Raw genomic sequence first — 24,883 nt, forward strand, 5'->3', positions numbered from 1 at the left:
AAATACACAAATAAATAGGCATATGTATCAGCTCTTTTTACTATAAAAGAAGACATTTTTATAAAAGTTTAACGTGAAAGTGTGAACAGACTTAAATTTTCAGTAATTATTCGGAATTTCTACAGAAAATAAAGGATTAAATGAAAATGGATAAGAAAATAATTTTAGTTTTCCTGCAGAGACGAATGAGTGAGCCTTCCCCAAGTCTCTTTAACAAAAAAAAATAACGTTCCTGACCTCATTTAACCTTCTAAATCTCATCGATACTTGTTTTTTCTTATGATCTGAATTTGATATAATTATAATTGATATGTATAATGCCATGTGATAGCTCAAAATTTTCAAGTTGAAGTTATAAAAAAAAATTCTTATCTTATACTAAATTATACTCTGATTTCCGATGTCTGCATTGTGAAATTTGAAATATAATAATGAACGACGAACTTCGGATTTTATAACTGATTTATAATCAAAAACTTTTTTTTTCAATTTGGATACAGATTTCGAATTTAAATTTTAATGTCTGATACTTTTTTTGTAATTTCTTTATATGACACGGCTCATACCTTGAGGTTCTAAGGAGCCAAACTTGTCTGATACTTTGCTCAAGTTAGTTTGGCACTGAAAATAGTATCAAAAAACGATAATTTTCCATTCCTACTGTATTTTTGACTGCAAAAGTAAAGTCCACGACCTACTTGATCAGAAAATTTCAGCCATTTGGCATGGTCGCAAACATGTGGTTATTTGCAAAGATGCTCTTCTTGTAGATCAATTTACGGTTTTCAAATTAATTTTCCGAATTTAAATGAAATCGTGTATGTTACTCGTTGCAAAACTCGATTTTTTCAGCACTCGACGTTATTATCCAACACGGCAAGCCCTGTTGGATAAATTTACGACTCGTGCTAAAGAAATCATCTTTTTGCAACTTGAACTAGAAACTGTTTCTAGAAACTGTTACTATGTAACTAGAAACTGTTCCCAAATATTGTTTTTGAATAATTGTAAAGTTCTTATTGCAGAACTTGGGAGTCATTATCAAAAATTTGAATTCTGACTTTAAAAACTAAAAAAAATGGGCAACAAGTGACATTGTCTTGATTTAACAGTTTTGGGGTTTATTAAACAGTATAACAAAGTTTGAGATACAGTAAAACAAATTAAACATTTATTCAATTCTGATTCACTAATTGTATTTTTTTTATTTTAGACTTAGAAATTTAATTTCGAAATAAATGTTTATAAAATATGCAAAAAAAATCTAAAAACTAGAAACAATAATTTTTGGTTTTCAGAGCGTAGTAAAATTGTAATTTATTATCGAATTAAATTACCTATACTATCAAAAAATTGGAACTTCAGAACCCACAAATTTAGAGTTGAAGATAAAATTTTGATATATCTATTGATAAAATTTTTAAAAAAATTTAAAAGCAACAATGTATTTTTTAGTAGCCAGAAAAGTTTTAAAGAAAACATTTCTAAATCCCTACTGCATGCGACCCCATATATTATGATCTCGAACTTTTTAAAACATATTTTTAGCATGATTTAGTACTTTAAAACATGGCAAACTATAGATATTTTTCATTTTAAAAAAACTGATATCGTACATCATTTACACAGATCTATTTTTTCGAAAATTTTATAGTTAGAGGTCAATAATTCTCGACGTTTGCATTAGTCATTGAGCAGAGGGTTGACTTTGTTATGCAGACAAATGTGAATTTGATTTCAGAGAAAAAAGTTACAACTAATTGATCAACATAAGTGTGTTTAAATTTTGAGTCAGTTTCTTTGGGTAAAATTATGGAAAATGACTGTTCCGGTGACTGATAAAGTTATAACATATTTTTTAATGTTTGCTTAGAAACAACTCCTGTATCAGGGAAACAAATTTTATAAGTTTCAGCAAACACGTGCTAAGCCAAGGATTGCCGGAACAGTGAAATTTTCTGAAACTATAAATTAAGTTTAAAAAAAATGCAGATTACAATAAAAACATTGTATTAACATGTTGGCAAACCTGTGAAGCCTTTGTTTCAAAAATTTATTTTACCGTCCTGAATTTGAATCATTTGTCAGATTCTGTCCTAGCTCTGGTGACATTGGATTTTGAAATTTTGAGTTTTGAGTAAAATGAATTATTGATAACTGATAAACCGACAACCCTCTATAAAAAAAACCAAAACTGATTTCGAATTTCTTTTTTATCCTCAATTTGAAAGAGGATTTAGACATTAGGGGAGAATGAGGATACTTGATCCCTGGGGATACTTGATTCCTTAGCTATATTTCCAAACTGCAATGTCGTACAAAGATCAAATGTTCTAGAAAAATGTGCCAAATGGAACAAAACATCAATGGTTGAAGCTCAAAAAATTTTAACAAAATAAGTTTTTGGGTTATTGAACTTTGTTTGAAAAATTTCACAAAATGTGACTTGAAGATCTTTTTTCATCATTTTAAAATGTTCTCAACATGGAAATATTATAACAAAAATATTTATTCCAATACATCAATCTTTCGAGTGCAAAATGAACTTCAAAATACAATATTTTCAAAGCGATGGAAAACTCCCAACTTTTTTCAGAAAAAGTTTTCTAAAATGTTGATTTTGGGTACAGTTGATCCATAATATATGGGTACAAATGATCCCGGTATATTCTTCTTCTCAATGGATCGTGGTCATTGCTGATTACGAGATACTAATATTTATCCAATAGCTAATATTCATCCATCGATTATCTGAAGAAAAGGGCCAAAATAATTGATTTTCTCTTGTTTATAAAAACTGCGCCCGTACGAATGCAATGACATAAGGGTTGAGAATAAGCTATAGAATTTTTTTTTCTGACAATTATAGATTGTCAAATGAGAACAAACATGACCAAAATAGTCAACTAACATTCTATCTTGGGGTTTTGTTTGATTTTTTTTTCCATGGATTAGGGCTTTCTGAATAAAGGATCAAGTCTCCCTTAACTTAAAAAATATCGCAATTTTTTTACTCTCACGAAAATGCTTCTAGTTTATCTACGGGTTCAAGTATCGTTTTAATTTTAGGAGCATACAAACTTGAAGTTACACGCTGTCAGAAAATGTAAAAGAGTGCGAGTTGCTAAATTTTTCCAAAAATATGTGGTGAAAATAAGAAAAAGGGATCAAGTATCCCCACTCTCCCCTACCTAGCTACTCTAGTTTCTACGAAACGATGCTTGAAAAAAAAATTGCTCCAATTTTAAAAAGCAATAGAAAAAAATTCCTATTTCTGACATCATTGCAGAACATTTATGAGCTTTCGGTATCAAAGATTTAAGTTCCATTAACAACTTTGTTGAAAACTGAGAAGTTTTTTGACTTATTGACATTTTAACATTTTTATTAAAAAAAAAATCTAAAATATCCTTAAATTCTCATATCTGTTACAAAGGACTCCGCTACTTGGCAGACTGGGATAAATAAACTTAAAGGACGTCTCAGTTTTCTCAGAAGTTTAAACTACTCGCGGTCTTCGAATAAGTTGATCATTGATTCGAAACTTTCGATTTGAGTATTTTAGAAATATTCTAAAATATTACTTATATTCTTCAAAAGTTAACCCTTAAAACCTCAAAACCCTGTGCAAACGGAAAAAAACGTTAATATTCTTGCCTTCTGCTATAGAAAAAAAAATTTAACATTCAAATTCAATGATTTTTTTTTTGAATACTTCACTCAAAACACAAATTCGTATATTTTTAGTAAAAGCTCCTTAAAATTCCAAACAGTGTTACAGCGTGATGGTTTGTTTTTCAAACAGTGCGTTTGATAGGAGATTTAAACACAAACTCATACAGGATCTCAATGAAACTTGATGTTTCCTCGAAGAGATTCCTTTTTTCTCAATTCTAAGCGTACATTTTTCGAGGAAATGCTAGCCAAATGCTAAAACCACCAACTCACAGAAAGTGTACTATGTTATACTGTGACCGGGATTAGATCTCATGCTCATGGCTTAGAAGACTTGAAGGCTATCCTCTACGCCACGGGCTGTGGCTCAGCAAATTTTCAGCTATGTCAAATTTATTATTTTTAAGCTATTGAGCGTTCCGTGCGTAAAGATGATTGTTTTGTGTTTAACTCTTAAATAGAACACTATCACTGGAAATATAATAAATAAAAGCATCTTTTTGCATTTCCAAACTGGCAACGAATAGTTCTGGGATTCAAAATTGCACTTTCATTGGCTTGAGTTTTTTTATTATTTAAAGTTTTTCTTCAATGGATGTATTTATGTGCGATACTCGAACATATTTTAAGAGACTTTATGAATTTCTCAATTCTGCATGCTTCGAGGCAGCTTCAAACTCTGGGTTTCGGTAAAATTTGTAGGTTTTTCGTTTCATTTTAGAGTAATTGAAGAGAGATCAGAGTAGTTTATCAATTTCAAAACTTATGAAATCATCTTACACAGTTTTTGAACTATTGAATTCTGACTTGGAAATTTTAAATTATAATTCTGAATTTTGGATTTTGGTTGGAATCTATGTTTTTGAAACCAAAACTGAATTTCGGTTTCTTTTTGATAATTTTCGCGGTTTTTGGTCTAAATTCCGGTCAAAACAATATTTTATTTGAATTTTTTTGTCTATATCAGATTAAAAATATTGTTTGTTTTATCAACTTTTAAAACGCTTTAAAAAAATTTAAATCTTTCTATGAATGAAAAGTCAAAACATATATCGACCACAAAATTGTAGATTTACTTAACTTGTGTAAATTTTTGAAATAGACTTCAAAGATCCTTACTTAAAAAAAAACTTAGTTAGTCGTAACTTGCAAAGATGGTTTTTGAGTATACGTTTGGAATCTAGATTCTGAATTTTAAATGTCAAATTTGAAATTGAATTCAGTGTCCGAATTCAATATCTGATATATGCATTCCAACGATGAGTCTTAATTCTTCACCTGAACTCTAGACTAAATTTGATGTGTAAATTCAATAATGTTTATAAATTTTGTATTTGAATCATCTGCAATCTGAGTCCGAGGTTATATCCTAAGTCTGAAAAAATACATATTTTGATTTCTTCTGTTTGGTTTCAAATTTAAAATTTTAGTGCTACTTCAAATATCCAAGTATATTTATTAAATGTAAATTTAGTAAATGTGATTTTTTTTTAATTTTTGTTGATTCATTTCTGTTTTCAAATTTCTTCGATAAAAAAAGCTTCGTTCTATGCGTTTCTATTTTTATTTGTCAAATCATATCATCTTCCGGAACGTGCGTCCCACCAAGTCCCATTGCGTTCTGTCACTCGACATGAGGAATGCGCTAAAACGTTTGTGAAAATGATCAACAACAGGCACTTTAGGCCGGCTCAATGGGGGACCTGTTACATTTCATCTCTTTTTTAATGTCATTTTATTTTTATTGAAAACCTAATAGGATTTGAGAACGATTCTTTGCAGCTTTATGGAAATGTGTTAACGATTGAAAAAATGAAGGTAGGGTTTTTTTCCATATTGGAACAGCAATACAGCAAGAAAAGTATATCTGACTTTGTTAAAAATGTCAATAATCATAAAATTTGTTCGTAACTATGTTTTATTTTTTAAAAAATCGAACATTGACGATATATTTTTTTTCATTCTAAAACATGAAAATGCCATGACTAAGAATGATGCAGCAAAAACTAATTTACTCGAGTAATTTGGAAGCTGTTCTCGATAAATTAGCCAGAACAATAAAAAACAAACTGCTCTACAATTTATCATCCAAAGAACGTTCGCGTTTGTGTTGTTGGTTTTATTGGTTTTATCATCTGCTACACTATAGTTTAATTGAATCAACCAATTTTGGCCCTGCGAGGCATTCGATAGCTTTCGAAATAATAACCCATTTCACAATCCGCGCCACTTCATCTTGTATTAATGAACAAAATGTGACTTCATAACAAATCAGGTCAATCGACTGACCTTCACGAGAACGCTTATGGTGGAATTTCATTAGTTATATTTTTTTTTAACGCCAAGACCAATATAAAAAAATTCGGAAAGATTTTTTTTTAATTAATAAAAAAGCCTTACCTTCAAATCAAGATCCCGTACCAGGTGCTTGCCGAAGGATGTTCCGCCCGTTTTCTGGATGTGCAGGAACACCATCACGTCGTGTGCGTTCATGTCGAATTGGAAGTCGTCGTTGAGCACTTCCTCGTAGCTGAGGCCCGGATTGGCCAGCAAATTTTGCTGAACCGGTTTGCCGAGATTGTCATGTTCGAAGGGACCATTCAGCAGGTCCTGGTTGGTGATGACTTCGCGCCGGGAGAGAGCACAGACCTGTGGGGAAAAAGGGTGATTATAAGAAAAAATATCAAATTTGTCACGAAGTAAGGCTCAGATGAGAAACATTTAAAACAATATTTGTCTTAAAAACCCGAGCGAGTATAAATGAAAAGCATTCGATTGTCGTACGATGTACCAATGGTTAATGGTAGGGAACACAGATAATCAATTATGTTAAAAGTTATGTGGTATCTATGTATCACTGAATCAAGGTTTTGTTTTTTTTTAAATTTAAATAAATTAGGACTCGAATACAATTTTTTTTTAAATACTAGCTGACCCGGTGTGCTTTACTACACCTTCCAAAATTTAAATAAATTTGTTAAAATAATTGAAATTCAGTTTTATTTCCTAGACAGCGTTTCAAACCAAATTTCAAAATAAATTAGAAGCATATGCTTTTAAAAGAGAGCAACTCCTGAAGTTTCCAACGTTATTTCGAAGATGTTTTAATAGTATTTTCTTAGAATTTATCTCTAAATTTGTTATTAAAGATCTAAAACTTTAACTCTGTTTTTATAAGCTTCATAGTGTTTCTTATTATTTCAATATGTATGTTTAATTCCCTCTTGCAATGCAAGAAGTGTTTACGAACTACCATAAAATCGTTTTTTGGAATTCAAATGACGTAGCTTTCGCTTTTTTTGTCTGATATGATTTGAATGCCAAATGTAATATGAATGATGACTTGCCTCCTTCTTTCCGACTCCAACCAGAAATAAGGGAGGGTCTCAAATTCTTCGAACCCAAACATTCTCTCTTCCTTTTGCTTTATAAGTTCTCAATTTATGCCAACAAACTTGTATGGATGCCCTTATTGGTTTAATAAGTTTTCAAGCTATACATCGCAATTTAAATTGAACTCCCTTTGTCCCTCCCTTCTTCACACTGCAATGCAGAAAGGTTTGTAACAATCATAAAAATATATCTCGTTCCCAAATACCTTCCCATGTTTAAATCATGTTTATAATTTTTCGCAATATATTAAATTTGAAGACATGACACATGACAACTTGAAGTGACGCCAAACAGTACTTGTCATGGTATGAAATCTGGCAACTTTTAACACTGCAAATTATATTCATATTGATAAACTGCAAATTAATGAATCAAGAAAAAGAACGGTTTTTGAAGGGGAAAATAAAATGTTTAAATTTTGTTATTCGGCTGAATTACAGCAATTTTCTCTTTTTTTTTTTGCTGAGGGTCTTTAAGACTTTTCAATATTTAAACTTACTAACCTTTCTGTTTATTACATTCGAATGAAAAGCAGATTATCCAAAATCTGTACAGGCTTCGACGGTGGTATGAATATTTTCTAAAATTTTTCATGTAAGCATCACACAAAACCTTAAATTGATGATGATGATGATGATTTTTGCACCGAGAAAACTAACAGTTATCTAAATTTCTTTTGCTTCACTTTTTTTTTATTTCAATCTAAACTTCAATTCAGATACACCAGGGCAAGTGCAAACGGATTAGAACATAGTTGAGCTTCTATAAACATAAGAAAAAAAAATTAAATCTTTAAAACAAATCAATTTTCGTTTGTGGCATAACTAAATCATTTCTCAACAAACTTTTGTTGAAAGTAAAATATGCAAAAATGTTGACAGAAAGATATTTCAAGTTAACATTTGTTCCAATTATTGAAGCAAGTGAAAACACAATGCTTTTTCTGAACTTATTCATAGATGCGAAATTAAGTGTAAAGGCTTTGAAATGAGTTTAACAGTTTTATTTTTAAGATCGTTCATATGGTTTATGTTCGGTCGGCAAAATATCAATCTGGGTCACATCTAGGCCGCATTCATTAATATGTGCTGTACAAATGTGCTGGGAATCATACAGAAAAATATTACATCTAGACTTCATAGCGCTACCACGTGCATTGACAGTATGCCTGGTTGAGAAATAGGCGCCCAAATGTTCCCACTAATCAGTATGCTATGCTATGGTTACTATTCTCTCGCGACGTTGGATCGCGACGCCTCGACCATGGAGACGAAAAACAAACTGCCTGGCGCCCAAAGGAAAGAAAATTTCTCTCTTAAAAATGGAAGCCATGACTTTTATTTTATTCCAATTATTACAAATTTAATTATAACTGACAATTGATGCGACTTTTTGTAATTTTTATTCAATATAAACCGATTCGCATGCCTACAGAATATTCTAAAAATAATTTCATTTGAATCGTTTTGTTCATTTTGGAGGAGTAGTACTACAAACACCGTTACAAGAGAATTTTATATAATAGATTATCACAAACATCATTTCCAAAACAATAGCGGAATAACGTAGCTGTGCCAATAAAAATCGTTTGTTTTGCATTATTTTTTTTTCTAATTTTCGTTCCAGGCTCAGAAAAATTTTCAATGACATTATTTTTAGACAGAATTTATTGTAAAATTTACAAAATACCACATTTGTTGCCAAACAAGCGATACAATCAAATAGTAAAAGATCGTCGGAAGTAAATTTAGAAAATCTTAGATGTGCGTCCAGCAAAAAACTATCGGAATTTAATACGAAATATATATTTTGGTTTTTTTCGATCGATAGCTGACGAAGTTGATAAAATTTACTTACACACGAGTACTGTTTATTTGTACAGCTACAGTAACCTGAGTTTATACCAAAATCAAACAACTTCTAGAATAAATTGCCATTAAAATATAAGAAAGAAGCAATTCAAATTTAATAAAGTTGGAAACCGAATTGACCTCTGTCCTAAAGCACAGTTTTTTCCCTTTCATCCTTTTCTTTATTTTTCCTACCTTATTTATTAATATGACGTGGCCGGCGTCGTTATTGACGTTTAAATAGAGAGCATGAGTTTTGTGTTTGAGCCTCTGAACAAAATTGATATCCATCGGCCAATTGGGCTTGGGCCTGCTAAAAAGAATCAAGCTCGCTCATTACTCTTTGGCTGGCAAACGGCGGATAATGTGCAATCCGAGACCCCATAGTGGTCATATCACCTCTTATTCACAACTCGTATCTCAACCTCCCCGCGGTCCCGGCTGGGATTCGAGAAACCTAAGCGGAGATCGGGTACATAGCCCCGATAGATGCTTTGGTCGCATGCAGACTGAGAAGGTGGCCGCACGCGTCTGTTCCCCAGGTCAGGGGCGGCGTGCAACAACAACCGAGCGTCTGTTCTCCAGGTCAGGGGCGGCTCAAGCAGCGTCTATCTCGCAGCGAGCGGCTGAATCTATGAAATGCGGCTCCCGCCAGCTAAGTCAAAGATGGCAGCCCCATCGCGGGATAGGGACCTTAGGCTAGCAACTTACTGCTCTCGATTTATAAAATTTTTAAGGAATCCGAAAGAAACGACCGACCTGGAACTTTGGCGACGACTTTTAGCATGGAAACACGGACACGAATTGGAACTTGGAACGTTTTAACTCTTGCCCAACAAGACAAGCTGGCTCAACTTACTAGAGAAGCTAGCCGCCTCAAGCTTGAAATTCTGGGACTGAGCGAAGTCCGTTGGCCTAACACTGGAGAACACAAGACATAGTCCGGGCAAGTCCTGCTTTACTCTGACATACGAGGAGAACATGCTAATCGGGAACGAGGAGTTGATTTCATGTTAAGCCCGCAGGCCTACGCGGCCCTCATTAGATGGAAACCGATAAACGAATGAATAATCGTAGTGCCAGATTTAGAACACGGGTTAGAAACCTTACAATGGTCCAGTGTTATGCACCGACTGACGTTGCCGATTTGCAAGAGAAAGAGCAGTTCTACAGTCAACTGAACAGCGTGGTGGAGAAAATTCCGAAGGGTGACATTCAAATCCATTTGGGCGACTTCAGGACTTTGAGCGCATCATGGGGCACCATGGCCTAGGACAGATGAGCGAAAACGGAGAGCTGTTTGTAGAATTTTGTGGCAACAACAACACGGTGATCGGTGGATCGCTCTTCCCCCATCGACCAGCACATAAGGTCACTTGGGTATCCCGAGATGACCGAACAGAAAATCAGCCGAAAATGGAGAAGAAGCCTTCTTGATGTCCGCAACAAACGAAGCGCAGACATTGCATCTGAACATCACCTCGTCCTTGGCGAGATACCACTGAGAGTTGCGCGTGTCCAACGGCGCGAGGAGAAAGTAGGGTGTCGATACCACGTCCGCTGGTTGTAGAAACCAGAGGTGAAAAGGGCATACGTTGAACAGCTAGAACCCCGAGCCTCGGAATTGCCGAAAGACGGAACAGTCGAAAAACAGTGGTGTGGAATCAAGAATGCCTTTAACACGACGAGCCATGGTACTCTCGGTAAAGTTTGTGGAAGAAGAAGTGAATGGATGTCGGATGAAACTTGGAGGATGGTCGATGATCGGAGAAAGGCAAAAGTCGGAATTGAGCAGGCATGTACCGGGTCAGCCAAAGCAGAGCCCCGTTTACTTTATGCGTAGCTGGAAAAGGCAGTTGAACGAGCTTGAAGACGAGACAAGAGAGCCTGGACAAACTCCCTATCCGAAAAGGGAGAAAGAGCCGCCTCCAATGGAGATATCCGATTACTTTATGACATTTCTCTCCGCATCAGTGGTGCAAGGACTAAAGCTAGAATGCCGCTAAAAGACCGAGCCGGTCTGTTATTGACCGATCGAACAGATCAGCTCAAACGATGGACTGAGCACTTCGAACAACTCTTCCGAGTCACGAATAGCGATGGCCAACAGAACCCGCAGCTCGAAGCGCCAACAGTAAGTTGCGTTAATGGCGTCAACTCGGAAGCACCCTCGCTGGCTGAAATTGAAGCGGCAATCAAGGACATGAAATCCAACAAAGCACCTGGAATCGATTGCATTCCTGCTTAAATGCTCAAAGCCGACCCTGCCTTGTCAGCACAAATGTTGCGCCGTCTTTTCGCTGACATTTGCGATACTGCAACATTCCCGGCCGACTGGATGCAGGGTATCCTTGTAAAGGTCCCGAAGAAAGGAGACCTGACCGAGTGCGGTAACTGGCGTGGCATAACTTTGATCTGTACAACTCTCAAAGTACTCTGCAAAGTTATCCTGAACAGGATACAGGAGAAAATCGACGCTACACTCCGACGGCAACGAACTGGATTATGATCCGGACGATTATGTGTGGACCACATCACAACGCTACGAATCATACTGGAACAAATCAACAAATTCCAGGACTCTCTTCCGCTGGTGTTCGTTGATTTCGAAAAGGCATTCGACCGACTTAACCATGCAAACATCTGGGCGGCTTTAAGGCGACGAGGAGTACCAGAGGATCTAGTCCATCTCATCGAAGCACAGTACGAGGCATTTTCGTGCAAGGTCTTGCACGATGCTGTCTTGTTCGAACCAATCCCGGTAACTGCTGGAGTGAGACAAGGATGTATTTTGTCACCGCTTCTTTTTCTCATCGTAATGAATGAGATTCTGACTGGATCGATCGACTGTGCACCGAACCGAGGATTGCCGTGGAATCCTTCAACAATGGAGCAACTGAACGACCTTGACCTGGCTGCTGATATTGTTTTGCTCGCCCAAACACAACCGGATATGCAGAGCAAACTCGACGACTTCACCGAAATCTCCAAGGCAGCAGGTCTCAAAGTCAATGTCGGAAAAACCAAGTCGATGGAGATCAACACAGGAAATCTCTCCAGTTTTATGGTTGCTAGAGAGGCGCTAGAATGGAATCCAATGGCGCTAGAATGGGAAGGCTATTGCTTTCCCTTTTTAACACATGAGAAATCGTATACCGGGATGAGCGCCTATCACGGAGTAGCAATCATTGGCGGTGTGGAATATGTTCTACTGGGCCTCGCCAGCGATCGTGGAGTTCCTTCTAGTGTAGAGCTGGTGAATGGCAGACGTGCATAAGTAAACCCGCATCGGAATCAATCGACAAACCAAGTGAAAAGTATCTCGCACCACCCTCTCGCACAATTCCCGTTCCCTTGTCTCTATCACTTTTAGCCACGCCTCTCTTCGTTGTCCGATTGATGTGTTCGGCTGCCGAAGGATCACGAGTTTGAATTTTGAATTGTTAATTGTTTATAGAAAATAATATAATCTGACATAGGTGTCTTAATGATCTTCTTAATACTATTTGTACATAACATAATAGGCATTCTTAGTTTCGTAATTGTTCGCTTAAATCAGATTCAATCCGACGTCTAAAAATTGAAATGGATACATTAAAGTCAAAGTGTGTAAAATTACGTTAAAAGCATGTTATTGCGGAAGGTAGAGGGTCGTTGCTGCCATAGCGCGTGCTTCTTGATTCCAGAGAGAATGACGATTCGATAGCGTCTGAAGACGCAGCAGAGCACAACGATGAGCGTAAGGTTGCAAGTTAAAAGGATTCTTCCAGGGTAGCTCACGAAGAGCATAACACATTAATCTTCGTTGAATTGCCTCAAAACGTGTAATCCAAGCAGCTTCGAAAGGCCACCATACCAGGTTTGCCGACCAGTATTGATCGAACCAGGCAGCAATACAGAGCTCGCAAGCAGATCGGATCGGTGAATTCTTCACTCAAACGTATGATGAATCCCAGCATGTGGTTTGCCTTCTCAAGTACCACAGAGTAATGACGTTTAAAAGTCACACGACTGTCCAATAAGAGGCCAAGACCCTTTATTTCCTCTACACGATGCAACTGCTCGCCCAGTATATTGTGTATTATATAAAAACGGATGTTTCCTGCGCCGAAATGTAATAATACAGCACTTCAAAACGCTCAAAACCAATATATTACAGGCACACCAGCTCACTACTATGTCCAGGAAGCGTTGTGACGCGTAACAATCAGCTAGACTGTTTATAACTAAATATATTTTTAGGTCGTCCGCATACTGGAGAACGCCACATCCAATGAGTAGAAAATTTATGTCATTACAGAACAGCGTAAACAATAATGGACCCAGATTGCTGCCTTGCGATACGCCAGAGTTTGGAATAAAATTAAAGGATTCAGCAGAACCAACCCAGCAAACATGAAATCGCATTAAAATGATAACTCAAGTCATTAAAAACGTTACTGCGAATCGTAATTCCATTTAACGCAAGTAAAAGGTCGTAAAAATCGTTACTCAAAGTCGGTTTAAATGGTTTAAATCGGAGATGATAAAAAGCCCGCCATGTTTACAGATTTTGAAGACGATTTCGTTCCTTTGCTTTCTCCCGCGTGGGTCAAGCTTTGTTGTTCTCTCTGCGACCAGCAGTGCAACCAGATTGTTAAAAATCAGATGGTGTATTTGCAAGAATTGCCCAATGACAGAGGCAGCAAATATTGTCGCTGGCAACGGTTCGCATGCGTTGAGAGAAAAAAAACTGGTGCTCTCTTGCATTCTTTCAGTATGAATGAATATGGTGTCCTATATCGTCCAAATCGTATAATCTTATCGCTTTAGCCAGAAGTTGAAAATATGTATGTATATTACCTCCACTTTGGTAGGAAAATGCTGTTTTTTCGAGTTTCATACAATCATTTCATAATGTATATGAGACGTATTAAAAAATTGTAGAGAAATATACCTACAAAAATGTTTGCTGGTAATTTTAACAGCTAATCGGCGATTTGTTAGGTAACTTTTAATCCATGCACACAGCCGTCCGGAAAATCCCAAGCGTTGCAATTTTTTCAGGAGGATTTCATGATTCACTGAATCGAATGCTGCTGAAATATCTGTGTAAATAGAATCGATTTGTTAGCCGCCATTCATTTTCGATATACAGAAGGATGTAAAAACTGTCAGGTTTGGAGTTACCGATCGTTTAGGAAAAGATCCATGCTGATTCTCAGAGATCCAGTTCCGACAAGCTGAGAACATAACATCGTTGACGATCCTCTCCAATACCTTTGAGCATGCAGCTAGCGATGTGACACTTATGTTACTAAGAACATCTTGTTTGTCACTTTTTTATGTACTAGACTCATACGTGATTTTTTTCCAGATGGAAGGGAATTTCTGTTGTACACTTAGGCAAATTCTTATTATAATTTTCATAAGATGTGTCTCTTCTGAACCGCTTTTTAGAGTGTAAATTGTTTTTCATAAGAGTCTTATGAATTTCTTTCAGTTGTTATAAGAACATCTTATGAAGAATAGAAGAAATGGCTTTGTGAAAATTTATTGAACACATTGATTCATTGAATCAGTTTTTTATTGCCTCTCGAAGCACACCCCGCACAGCAAAAATTATTTCCTGTAAAATTACGCAAATGGCCTGTAACAAAAAGGAGCAGGACATTTACCGTAATTTTACAGGTCGAAACAAAAATTACGTGACATTTAATTTTCAGTGTACAACTTTTTTACAGGACATTTGCTGTAATAATAAATGAATTTTCGTTAAATTTCAAGGAAAACAATTTAAAATTACAGGTTTTGTTAATTACAGGTTGATTTTTTTTAAAGGTTATAGTTTCAGTGACACGTAATAGTCAACATTTTTTTCTGTGCGTGAAGTTTTAAGTTTTTTTTAAGGGAAATGTGATTGTGAACTTTTTAATGGTAAGTTTGAGTTAAAGACTTTCTCGTAAATTTGTCAACAAAAATGCATTTTTTTTGTTTACTTTCCAGCATAATGACCGAAAAGTGCAAAGGACCGGATGCGACCAAAAAAACTTCGTTGGAATCTGGGGTTGATATGCTGCTGATGGTCACATGCTATTATTTCATACAAACTAAAGCTTAGTTTTTTTTTAGAAATGGGACAATTACGAATGCGTGTATCTCAAAAACCATTCATTTGATCTAAATACTTTCTATGAAGGAAATGAAGGATAATTCATGAAAAAAATATGAAAAAAAAAATATTTATCGTTTTTTGTAAGAAAAACTCTACTTTATTTTTAGTACCTCTCATCGACCGGCGCACACATTTTTCAGTCATGATATTGATGAGTTTTTCAAACTTATACTTCGTCTAATCTGTATTTTAGGTGGCTAAATCCTCCTTCTTCAATTTCTGCAACTTTTTGGTCTAATACTTCGCTTTGAAAAGAAACTGAGGGCAATTTAGTGCATACAGCCGTATCGAAATTAACAAATTTGATTATTTATGAGCCAATTTTTGAGCGTTTTTAATGGAATGTTTGCTGGCAAAATCTCTTTTTAGGCTTTTAAATACAGCGAAATCCAAAGTTTTCGTTTTGAAAATTGTTTTTTTTTTTCCACAGGAGCTGAATGTTGACAAACCATTATTTTTATACAAAATAACTAGCAAATATATACTTTAATATACTCGGGGCCTTGTCACGAGCAGACATGGTATAGCATTCAAACGCTGGAAGTTCGAAACAGGGTATTTCATAAGCTTTGTCGTTCATCAGAAGTCATCTGGCCCTTAGCCTCGGTACCTTCTATACAGCTTACGAGCTCTGAAACTAGCAAAAAATTGTTGTTTTAGGTAAGGTTTGACTCATTATCAGGCAACACTTTCAGCTTAGCGGAGATTTTGAACATTTCAGCGATCTACCCTTGATATTTCGCTTATTAAAAATGAGACTTGACTTCCCTGATGACCCTTAACCGTAGTTGCCGATCATGTGCTTCTCTGCAATGCTTGATTTGAACTTTGTGGATTTTTTTGACAGTGTTTGCATACTTTTCCACCACTCACACAGAGTAATTCTTTGAATAATCAACAGATTTGTCAGCTATTAATTTGATAATGATGAATTTTGAAGGAAACTATGCAATATTATTTTTTCCTCTTTCACTTGCATCGTAAATATCTCAAAAACACAAAAAATTAAAATTTTGAAAAAATAGGTCAAATAGTATGGGAGAGTGGGGAATCATGTGCCACTTTTTTTCGTTGTTCCATAACTTCTTTATTATAAAAGATAAAATAAAATAAAAAAATGGTATGGTTTTCTACATTTTCAAGGTATCATAAGGTGTTTTTTATTAAATATTAATAAGTTATTTTCCCCAAGTTCTGACTGTTTTAAAAATAGCAATATTTTTTAGATTTTGAAAAATGGTGGGGAATCGTGGGCCACTAAATCCAAATTGACCAAATAACATGCAAAATTTATAAGTTGACCCAAAACTGTAATTTCAAAATTCATTTTGTCATTTTAAAGCAATTTCAGATGATGAAATAACAGAGCTATGTATGATCGAATAGATTCCAAAACCTGGCTCGCGGACGTTTTGCCAAATTCCTTATATAGGATGGACAAAATATTTTTCAAGACTCTTCGTTTGGCATAAGAAAACTTTACATAAAGTTATAACGAATTTGAAGTTCTGAATGTGTATAAAAACATAAAAATATAGGTGGTTCAAGATGTGTGGCCCACGATTCCCCACAAGCTATGATTTGCAAATTACTTGCGTTTGTGTGACTTATTGATGTTTCATCAAAAATTCCTTTTCCACGTGAAAGATCATGACAAAACTAAGATCATAAGCGTATGAGCATATTTTTGTTATGCGCTTTAGGTTCCCCATCGATGAAATTAGCGGGTGTTTTTTTAATTATGTAAGTAAATTTTTCTAACTTTTTTTAGCTTGATAAATAAAAGAAGCATGTGATGCGTATTTCAGTCAACAACATATAGAAATATATGCTCACGCAAAGCGACGACGATGACAGATAATTTGAGATTTTTATCTCAACACACATCTGAGATATTAAAAGTGGCCCACGTTTCCCCATGGCCAACGATACCCCACTCTCCCCTACTTTTTACAGGCAACAAAATTTCGAATATCCGATTACTAGTAAACGAGCTATTAGCAAAAGAAAGTGTCCCATTTCTAAAAGAACTAAGCTATAGCTATTACGAAAAGCAACGACCTCTTATTAAAGAAGGTGTTCATTTGAAGAGTTCATTCGCGTCATAAGACATTCCTATGAGTTTCAACCATTTTTATTATGGCGCCAGTTCATATTAGAATCTTATGGCATACATAATAGTACTTTTCTGAGTGTACTAAGGACTATTAAAGATGTGGGTAAGAAGTTTTATCAGTGAATTGCGAAATTTTTTCAATACGCGCGCCGGTATTCCATCTTGTCCGAAATAAGTGGAATGCTTCAAATTAATGAGACCCCTCTGAAACCATTTTCTCACAAATAGCAAGAATTCGCAGAGCTATAGGTTCGTTTTGCTGATGTTTCCTTTGATTGCAGTAAACTCGACCGAGTTTATCCAAAGCTAACTCACTGATGCTTTCCGAGTTGAACCTATCTCGATAGCATCATTGCAGTTTGAGTTGAGGCTTTTCCGGAAAGCTCAGCAGACTGATCAAGGCGACGATGGATGGAACGCAGTGCTGTGTGCGGATTTTGGGTGAATTGTCGAGTTCGTTCGAATCGCGCAGAGGGTTTCGACAAGGTGATGGTCTATCCTGTATGATGTTCAACGTGGCGCTAGAAGGCGATTTTCGACAAGCGATGGGCGAAATGCGGGCACGATTTTCAACAGATCCTGTCAACTTATCTGCTTTGCCGAGGGCATTGACATAGTCGGCAGATCATCTGCGGCGGTGGAGGAGATCTACCACAAACTGAAACGCGATGCAGGAAGGATTGGGTTGATAATTTATTCGGCCAAGTCGAAGCCGGAAATATTCGAAGACTTTGTGTATCTCGGCTCACCGGTGAACGCAGACAATGACACCAACCGTGAGTCGGAAGTCGTGTCTACTATTGACTCCACAAGCAACCGCGGTCGAGAAGACTTAGAACGGTTGTACTCTACGGGCAAGAGAATTCGAGCGACGAGTGTTAAGAATCAACGTTGGCGGCGTGCAGGAGAACGGAGTGTGGAGGCAAAGGATGAACCTAAGAGCTCGCGCGACTCTACGGCGAAACCAGTATCCAGAAGGTGGTGAAGGCTGGCTGTGGGATGTCCGAGGAATTGGAGAACGAGTGATTTTTAGGAATTATGTCGCAGACGGAAAATTATGTAAATAAATATATCTAGTGTAGAGCGGAAATGAGATTGCAGAACAAGTTATTGTTAGGCCAAAAGAGGTATGTACATTGCCTAAACTGGGTCGATGTGCCGGATAACCTCCTCGATGCAACGAGTCAGTTTCTATAGAAACATAGAGTCTGAACACAAGTCGTGGGGATCCCTAATTCCTGGTCTCGAATTTCAGTGGGTATTCAAAACCTCGAATCGCGTGTTCGACCGGGGGGAATGCGGTCGACAACTCGATTTGCGCTTCGGAACCTTCCAGACCCGATGTGTCAGGTCTAGACTTGGAAATATCTAGACTTGGAGATGAGTCAGGCACAAGAATATCAGACGAAAAACGAGACACTTTGTGGTGTCAGGGTTCGATACGCGTTTCGGGGGATTCAGACCTCGATTCGTGTGTGCGACCACAAAGGAAGTGCGTTTCGGAACCTCCTAGACCTCATAGAGAAATGTGTCAGGTACATGTGGTATCAGACGTGGCCAGAGGTGTCGATGATGTCTGGGTTCGACACGCGTTTCGGCGGATCTAGACCCTGACTCGTGTGTGCGACCAGATAAAGAGCGGTCGACGATTCGATTTGCGTCTCCGGACTTCCTGAACCCGATTCGCAAAACGAGTAGTTGCGCTAAAATAAGGATCTCAAGTCGGATCTTAAGTCGTTAGTGGCGAGGTTGTGTAACGAGTCGTGTTGATAGATCACAGAAACAAAAGGAATTGCAAAGAATGACAGCTTGATGTAAAATTCCTTGAAATAAAAGAGCCGTGTTGAGTTTATGTCGTTGCTGATAAGTGAAATTGTACCTAGTAGACCATTCATATTTCAAAATACTAAGTCACAAATCAACTTTTTTTTTGAAGTTATAGGGATGTTTGTATTCTGTGAAATACAATATTCTTAATAAGAAATTGTTTAGCATTACTTAACTGATATTTAAATTGTAATGTAAAAAAGCAACGTATGGTCACCAGCAAAGGGATCAGCTATTGATAAATAAATCTAGGTTTTTGGTGTAGATTTATCCTTTTTCTTTTGATTGTTAGCTTTTCTACAAAATGTCTTAATTGAAAGCTGTGTCTTGATTATTCCAACTTATCATAAATGACATCTCGGGTATACTAATAATTCTGTTTGGAATCTCTCCTACCAACATGAGCTTATCCTAAGAAAACGAAAGCAATCAGCCGGCAAGGACGAATCAATCGTTTACCCTTTTCCCTAATCATCATTAGCATTTTATCGCTTTCGTTTGACTGAGCTAATGCACCACCAGATGTTGGGCAGGCTGGCGCAAAATGTGTTTGGCCCCAGATTTACCCTTTTGTTACATACCTGATCCGGACAAAAGTAGCCGAACCCAATGATGCCGGCCAGGGTCAGAAACAGGCAGATGATCACGATGGGGCGGAGCCTCCGGCGGGGCTCCATCTTCTTGATTTCGTACACTCCGCTCGATAGTAGTAACGTGAGATCACTATCTACTTTAACGGAGACACTCTTTTTCATATCCAACGACGGTATCATTACTTTTTTCATCACTGCTGTTGCCACTCTTCAATCACCCACCCGAGGTTGTGTTTGGTTTTTTGGTCTCTAATCTTGTTTTATTATTTTTAAGAGTATTCCGGGAATATGCTCCGAAGATATGTTTCGGTTACCACTTTCTGGGTACAGCCAGGTTTGGTCGCGTTAATCCTATCTTTTGTTTCATTATTCAATAAACGCACTAGCTCTTAGCCGACCCCTTCCCCCACTTTTACTACGCAATACGCCTCAACATACAAGCATACGAGCAGCACATAAATCACCAGAACTGATTTCTTCTTCACACGTCCAATGCATAAAATAGACACTTCCTGCCCAAATTGAAAAGCATCGATCCCGTGTAGCGGGTGTCTTGGAGCCGTATTGTAAGCAGTAAATCGATTCCTAGAATTTTAACTATTCCATGGCTTCATTCCGATGGTGGGTTTGTAGCTCGCACTTGCACCGTTAGGGAACGTCCGATTCCATTTTTCTGACTCTGGTTGACCTTCGAAAGAGAATTTCGCTTTCGTTCGATATCGACCACTGTATGTACGGGGAGGCCTATCGATAAAGCCTTGACTGACTTATTTTCCTTGTTTGCCGCTGCCGAATTTCATGCTGTGGATTAATGAGACCACTAATCCTTTCACATATTTATCGATGGGTGCACTTTGACGGTGGAATTACGAAATAACACATTCACACCATCATCGGTTTTACTAAATTTAGAATACGCTTCCCTCTCAGATGTCCCGAATCGATCGTAAAAATTCGCTTCCACTACTTCCTAATCAACTCTCCTAATGAGGTGTGAAATCAGTTCGGGAAAGAGTAAAAATAGGATTCCTTCGCTTCGACTCGCGAAACAATGATGAACACAGAATAACAACTTCAATTTCCTAATCGATTTAGACCTGTTTAGGTTTGGTCCTCAGACATCAAACAATATGCACCATATTCCACCTTCCGAAAAATAACACACACAGTACCATAACAAAAGCTGCCTTTTTTGGTTGCCTACGAGTTATTTCACAGAGATCCTTTTGCGTCTTTAATGGGAATCGAGCCAAATTTCTAGAAATGGCTTTAACAATAAATTGTCGCCCGTGCAAACCTTCCGATCTTTCAAAAACCACGAACCATGCACCATGTTCTGGCTGAGGAGTGTTCCGCGTACCAGCACTTTTTTGCACTACCAGAAGCAGCCAACATGAGAGCTCTCTTTGTATCTACACCAAATACATTCACCAGCCAGCAAAATCACACGACAGAAAAACGTCCTCCGCGGCTGCCGTTGCAGACACTTCTCTGCTGTCCACAGAATTCTGGAATAAATGCGTTTCGTTGCTTCTTGGAAGCGAATGCGCCTCCCCAACACAAATAGAATCGCTCCAACTTTTCGTGTTATTTTTTCTCCAAGCAGCAACCGAATCTCGCCAAAAAAGAACGTCAACTGGCTGTTTGACGTTTTCCTTTGCGCAATTGAAGCCCTGTCGGAAAAGAGTAAAATAAATCGTAACACCCGTAACGCCTTTCCATCCATTTGCAGCGCTACCTAGCGGACGCTAGCGACATTGAAGCTGCCAGCATTACACGATCGGTAAAGCGCCTTTCGTTAGGCTTAAAAATTTAACACTAAAAACGACAGGGCTACCAGTTTTTCATTTTGACAAATGAAAAGTTGCTCTAAAAGATTAGATTATGATATTGTCATTGAATTCCCATCCGGATTTTTCGTCAACATCAGCGCCGGCGACATTCACTGACGACATTTCACGTTGACCAGCAAACATTTATCAAAAAACTAAAAAGGATTGGATCCAAACAAAAAAAAAAGTTTGCCGATTACCGAGGTGTTTGCTAAATTGATATGACATTAAAATTTTTCATCGTTGTTGGTTGGTTAGGTTGCCAATCACCAGCGTGAAAACACTGGATTTCAACTGCATTGACAATAAAATAAGAAAATATTTGAAACTCAATAAGGAAAATTGGGCAACCGTGGATCATCAGTAAACGTGAAAATAAAAAAATCTTAATTTTAAAAAGACAAGAATTTGAGAAAACAAATTGTTTGGAAAAAATGCATTTTTTTACGGGGAAATCTGACCTTTTGTCATTTTCGTTTTTCTAATTTTTCTAATAGGAAAAATAATATATGACCCAAATTTTCCCACTTTTCTGGAACCGAATATTTTATATAAGGTTCAAGATAGCTGAGGCTCATATCACCGGTAAACCAATCAACAGTAAAAAGAAATCTTATTCTATGACAACTTTCAATGCAACCGACATTTTGATGGTGTTTTAGACATGTGTAGTCTTTGTAGATTGCTGACCATCCAAGATTCTGTTGACATATTCATCGCATGCGTTGCATAAGTTAAGGGATCAAATGATGTAACGAGAATGTCATTTCATACACAATTAATGTATGTATTTCGCCTTCGGTTATGCAATCTTTAAAAAAAAAATAAGGAAAATAAGGCCGGAACAAATTTATAATCCTTCTTTTGTCACTTGGAGTTGATGCATGACGATTTCATAAGGCCAGAAAAAATATCAAATTCTTCTTTTGTCACCCTCCACCCCTTCGATTTTTCTGAAAATTCAGAAGGGGGAAATGAATAAAGTTCATGGTTGAAAAAAATGATAAGTTTTTGTATACATATAAAATTCATGCAAGCTTTTGTCCAACTTGTCCAATTTATTGAAATTTTGGATTTAAATTGCTGGAAATTTTACTGGAAAGTCAGCGGGACAAAAACCAGCAAAAATTTGCTGTGTATATAGTTAATCCAGCAGGCGCACGCACGCTCCGAAGTCGCGGTGGAAAACAATCAGTTTTTTGTCTTGCGTTGCTGTCTTCAGAGATATTGCGGTTACTGGGAAAATTTCTAATCGCGCGACGGTAGCCTTCCGTGCGGTAGGCTAGCCGGAGCAGTAAACACAGTTAAAAAAATCACTCTTACTCACTAATTTCGTTGAAAAGTTAAGAAGTAAATTCTTGAATCAATCTTCAAATCATTATTTTGCAAGAGAGGACAAAACATGAAGTCATCGGAATGAAATATTATTATTCTTAGTATTCATTGAGATTGAATTAATTACGAGCGTTAAAATCCCTACGGGAGTCCAAATCAGCTATCGCAGAAATAGAAAAAAAAAGAGTGGATCAGCAATACAAATGGCGTACGCAAAACGTGAACAAATGGCTTCAGTGTTTCTAGCAGTGTTCCGAAAATCACTCGGAAGAAACGCTCATGATAGGTTTCTAATTGGAAACATTCAAAGCCGAATGCGACAATGCGAAGTCAATGTAAACAAGATTCAAAAGCCAGAGCGGATTCGCATCAGAGTCGATCTCTTAACCTCACTACCTGGTGTATCAGAAGTGATTGAGACACTTACTGATACAAGATCCAATTCGAAAACCCACTCACTCACTCACTCAAACTCAATCAATGCGGCCTTGCATCGGTTCATACTGCCTGCGTACTTTCTGCCAAAGCGGCAGATACATATGTTCATACATACTGCCTGCGTGTTTGAATGGCTATTTTGGTCCTCCCCAGCAACAGCAACAACAAAGCAAGATGTATCAGGCAGACAGCATTCGATCATCGATCAGTAAACGAGTGAGTGAGTGAGTGATTGAGCAAGAAAAGTTATTGACTGAAAGAAGAAACTGGAAATCAGGTAGATCCTCACTCAGTTGAGAATTCCAACTGGAGAAGGAACGTCTCTCTTTCAAATTTTATTTCTTTGATTCTCGGAGCAGCGCTGTCGAACACAATCTTTGCCCCGCTGGGAGATAAACCAACCGACAATTTAGGTTTTGCTTGCGCTGTTGAAAACGTTTAGACTCTCTCATGAAGGGAGCTTTTGATGCAGTCTCAATAGAGGTTTTGTCAGACAAGTTGCACTCCCGAGGTCTGCCTCCGCTATTGAACAACATCTTATACAGCCTGCTTTGTGAGAAACATCTGAACTTTGCTCGCGGTGATATTGCAGTTAGAAGAACCTCTTACATGGGCCTCCCGCAGGGTTCATGTTTGAGTCCACTTTTGTACAACTTTAACGTAAGTGCATCGACAGCTGTCTCTCTGAGGACTGCACTCTAAGACAACTTGCAGATGATGGCGTAGTGTCTGTCACAGGATCTACTGAGTATCATCTGCACAGACCTTTACAAGATACTTTTGACAGATTGTCCTGCGACGTAGTTCTACCTCCCCGTGGTGCAGAGTGGAAACGTGTCTACAGAATTGACCAGCTGTAGATGTACGGCCAAGAGAACTACACGTCACACTTGGTACAGTCAGTTGCGACGAGCTGCGTGCCGAGGGTGACAAAACGTGGTGTGACTGGGCACCCTGGTACCAGTGCTCAGTTGCAAGAGGGAGGGGTCGTAACGTGTATCGGGTAGTCGCGACCCCGATATGCGGGACGACCAAATGTTTGGCGAGTTTCGATCGATCTGCCTTTCGGGGAGGTTCCTGGCCCCGATTCGCGGATACGATCGACTCACGACAGACAGAGGGGCCTTGTGCCGTAACATGTGGCGCCCAGTGGATGGGCCTCAGGTTGGGTCTCGAAGAGTCGAGATGGAGAAAAAGGATATGTGTGGTTATCTCCAGACCCGAGGAGAGGCGAGTTGTTCTCGTCTCGAATTGGGTCAAGAGACGGAACGATCGAGGGCTCTCGAGACACGAGGAGAGGTGGTAGAGTCGCCTCAAGTCGTGTCAAGAGGAGGTATGTGAGGAGGTCTTGAGTCACGAGGAGAGACGGGTGAAGACGGCTCAAATTGTGACAAGAGACCGAATGTGAGAGGGTCTCGAGTCGTGAGGAGGGGCGGGTCATGACGTCACGAACTGCGACGAGAGGCCGCATGTGGGACTCGAGTCACGAGTAGCGGCTAACGGACTGCCAACCCGTAAGTCGTGAATCGTGACAAAGAGTGGTTGAGATTGCTGGTGTAGTACGAATAAAACGAGTATTTGCCGTGGAGCGCATTGCGCGAGTATGGTCTCCCATCATGGGTAAAGCCTTCGTTGCTAGGTCCGGATGGGAATTATGGCCAGAGGCCCCA

At 37.9% G+C, this 24,883-nt stretch overlaps 1 protein-coding gene across 1 annotated transcript in view; it reads right to left on the reverse strand.

The window, feature by feature from the left end:
• The window catches only part of LOC129756028 (heparan-sulfate 6-O-sulfotransferase 2), a 104,114-nt gene extending 82,926 nt beyond the window's left edge, over positions 1-21,188 (reverse strand). Inside the window, exons 1-2 of the mRNA XM_055752781.1 lie at positions 19,597-21,188; positions 6,076-6,324 (exon numbers count right to left, since the gene is read on the reverse strand). Coding sequence (XP_055608756.1) covers positions 6,076-6,324; positions 19,597-19,800 — 453 coding nt within the window. The 5' untranslated portion in view covers positions 19,801-21,188. The remainder of the gene's footprint in view (positions 1-6,075; positions 6,325-19,596) is intronic.
• Positions 21,189-24,883: the final 3,695 nt, after the last annotated feature.

This window comes from Uranotaenia lowii, chromosome 3 (genome assembly GCF_029784155.1).
Source record: "Uranotaenia lowii strain MFRU-FL chromosome 3, ASM2978415v1, whole genome shotgun sequence".
NCBI lineage: Eukaryota > Metazoa > Arthropoda > Insecta > Diptera > Culicidae > Uranotaenia > Uranotaenia lowii.